The sequence below is a fragment of the Amphimedon queenslandica genome, unplaced genomic scaffold, assembly GCF_000090795.2.
Source record: "Amphimedon queenslandica unplaced genomic scaffold, v1.1 AMPQUscaffold_8367_Cont19688, whole genome shotgun sequence".
NCBI classification, from domain to species: Eukaryota; Metazoa; Porifera; class Demospongiae; order Haplosclerida; family Niphatidae; genus Amphimedon; species Amphimedon queenslandica.
Genome location: NW_003551355.1, coordinates 1 through 2,387, shown reverse-complemented (window position 1 = coordinate 2,387; position 2,387 = coordinate 1). Strand labels below are relative to the sequence as shown.

Below are 2,387 nucleotides of genomic sequence, written 5' to 3'. Positions count from 1 at the left end.
AACTAACAATTAATGTTATGTTTTATTTTTAGGCAATTTTATAGTTATAGGTACATAGGAACAATTTGTTTCTATAATTTTTTCTAGCTTGGTGTGATAATTATTAATAATTTTGTAGCTTGGTGTGATAATACTATATCAACACTACTGAATGTCAAATGGAAAAATTTTGCAGCACCTGAACCATCAACCATCATAACTTGACCACAACTCACTACTACTCCAGCTGCAATAGGCATAGATAATTATACTACATGAAATATCACACACATAGACACACCCACTGATTATAGTAGCAAGCTAGCAAGAGTAGATGATGCCAATTATACAGCACATTGGTGCTCAATATCATATTGTGTACACCAAGATTCATGGTCTTTAATTAAATCATCCATCATCATTTAAATTACATATTATTTACTGTCCAGTTTTCTAGCAACATCTTGTGCAAGTCCAACTTGTTCAACAATAGGAGAAGCCAGTGCATTTAAGATAGTCCCCCAGGTATAAGGCCTAGAGCGACTTGTTTCCCATAAAGACAAAACTCCTTTAAAAAGGAGTTTGGGGTTTGCTCCAAATGAAATATTCCTCTGTATAGCATTCAGATTCCCATCTGATATGCCTAACTGGCTCCCAACTTCATTCCAAATACTGGGATTCTATCCCATTAATGAGAATAGAATAATCGCTCGTTAAGACTATAGACTTACTTTAGCAACAATCCAGTTCAGCAACTCAATCATAGTAGGTTGTCCGTACCTATTAACATCGTGATATTGAGAGAAATCACCTGAAGAGAAATACTAAGTAATAATTTACAAGGATTCTTTTACTTTCACATACATGAAGGTGCTTCAGCAACAATACCAGTTGAAGTAGAGGTAGAGGCTCCTGCCATAGCAGTACCATGAGCACTAGGAGTGTGAGTTGGAGGAGGAATAGCAACAGTAGGAGTAGTGCTGTGGTGAACTACAAGTGGTGGAGCTTCAGGAAAACTTAAATCTTAGAGATAAGAGAGAGAGAGCAAAGTAAATTAAGTAATTTTACAACTTACTAGCATCCCGCATCATGTCAATTGCAATCTCTTTTGCATGAACATAGTCTTGAAGAACAGAGCAAAAGTCTATGAACAACTTGACTGGATCTTTAAAATTCTTCAGTCCAGTGTCAACAGCAAAAAGTACGGTATTTGCCTGTTGGGGTGGAGTCCATCCTTGAGTGAAAGTGACCTTTTGAACTACAGAAGAATCAATGATAGATGCTGACATCAGTTGGGTTGCAAAAGTAACAGAATCTAATTTTATGGTTTCAGCAATTGTAGAAAAGTATTTCATAAATATAGCTTGTAAATCCTTAACTGTGATGACAGAACTAGGAGGCAGTGATGAGCTAGTACTGGGTGGATTATCTCTTGAAATTGCAGTGCTTGTTGATGACATTGAATGATCAGGACTTCTAACAGCAGCACTTGTTGCAGATGAGGTAGTGCTGAGCCCTTTAGCTTCAGTGTTGCTGACATGAGATAGGCTAAGTAGTGCAGAACTAGTACCAGTTATCAGTTCATTATCGGGTAAATCTACATCAGTAATAGTGATAGATTGAGCTATAGAAGAGCTAACGGACGAACCAATAGCAGGAGGATCACCTGGTGACATGGACTGTTGGTTTGTAGCTGAAGGAAGAGATGAAGCAGCAGACAAACTCTGTTGATTAGGGAAATCAAACTGAACTCTGTCTGGAGCTTCTGGCATTCTTTGAACTTCAGGAAAAAAGTCTTGAGCCTAATAAGATATAAAGATGTTTTGATTGGAATCAAAAATGTCTCCGAATGCAGCATCAATAAAATCATGCACACATGAAGTAACAACTAATATAATATTACATGATCAGGGTTTCTCACAAAGCATGCTAAGTTCATGAGCTGACAAGCACTACAATACAGTACATGGCATTTGGAGCAACTTTATAAATTCATAACAAATCAAATTGGAATCCGTTCAAACTATCTATACAACATAAGAATGTGGACATACAACAGAAAAATTATTAAAATGGAGAATTTTCTTCTACATTTTTGTTGGAATACCCTGTACTATGGTACAGGGTCTTTGGCCCGATTTTGCAAATGACAATGTTGCAAGGTTTTCAACTTAAGCATAGAGTATGTAATGGCTCACTTGAATAGGCTCTCTGCATGAGTAGTGTGTGGGTGCACTACTGCTTAGCTCAGTAGGTGTGGCTTGGATCGGTGTAGCTAGAACAGGTTTAGCTTTTGACTGAGGCTTTCCTTCTATTCTTTCAGCTAGAGCTAACTCTTCTGCATTCCTACATGCTTCAGCTAAGACACGGCGAGTGGCTCTGCTCCCATTTTTCCTCCTCCACAAGAA

The 2,387-nt window shown here is 37.7% G+C and overlaps 1 protein-coding gene across 1 annotated transcript; it reads right to left on the bottom strand.

Annotated features, from left to right (window-relative positions):
* Positions 1-358: 358 nt before the first annotated feature.
* Positions 359-2,381, bottom strand: LOC109591359 (uncharacterized). Its single transcript, XM_020007106.1, has 5 exons — positions 2,178-2,381; positions 1,055-1,781; positions 844-1,002; positions 711-790; positions 359-659 (listed from the first exon to the last, which is right to left on the bottom strand). The coding sequence occupies exons 2-5, from the start codon at positions 1,749-1,751 to the stop codon at positions 414-416; spliced, it is 1,182 nt and encodes a 393-aa protein (XP_019862665.1). The 5' UTR covers positions 1,752-1,781; positions 2,178-2,381; the 3' UTR covers positions 359-413.
* Between the last annotated feature and the right edge of the window lie 6 nt (positions 2,382-2,387).

Coding starts and splice junctions, on each gene's coding strand:
- LOC109591359 (XM_020007106.1), bottom strand. CDS start 1,751: ATGCCAGAAGCTCCAGACAGAGTTCAGTTTGATTTCCCTAATCAACAG. Junction 791..843: donor TGTTGCTGAAGCACCTTCAT/GTATGTGAAAGT, acceptor ATTTCTCTTCAG/GTGATTTCTCTCAATATCAC. Junction 660..710: donor TGAACTGGATTGTTGCTAAA/GTAAGTCTATAG, acceptor TTAATGGGATAG/AATCCCAGTATTTGGAATGA.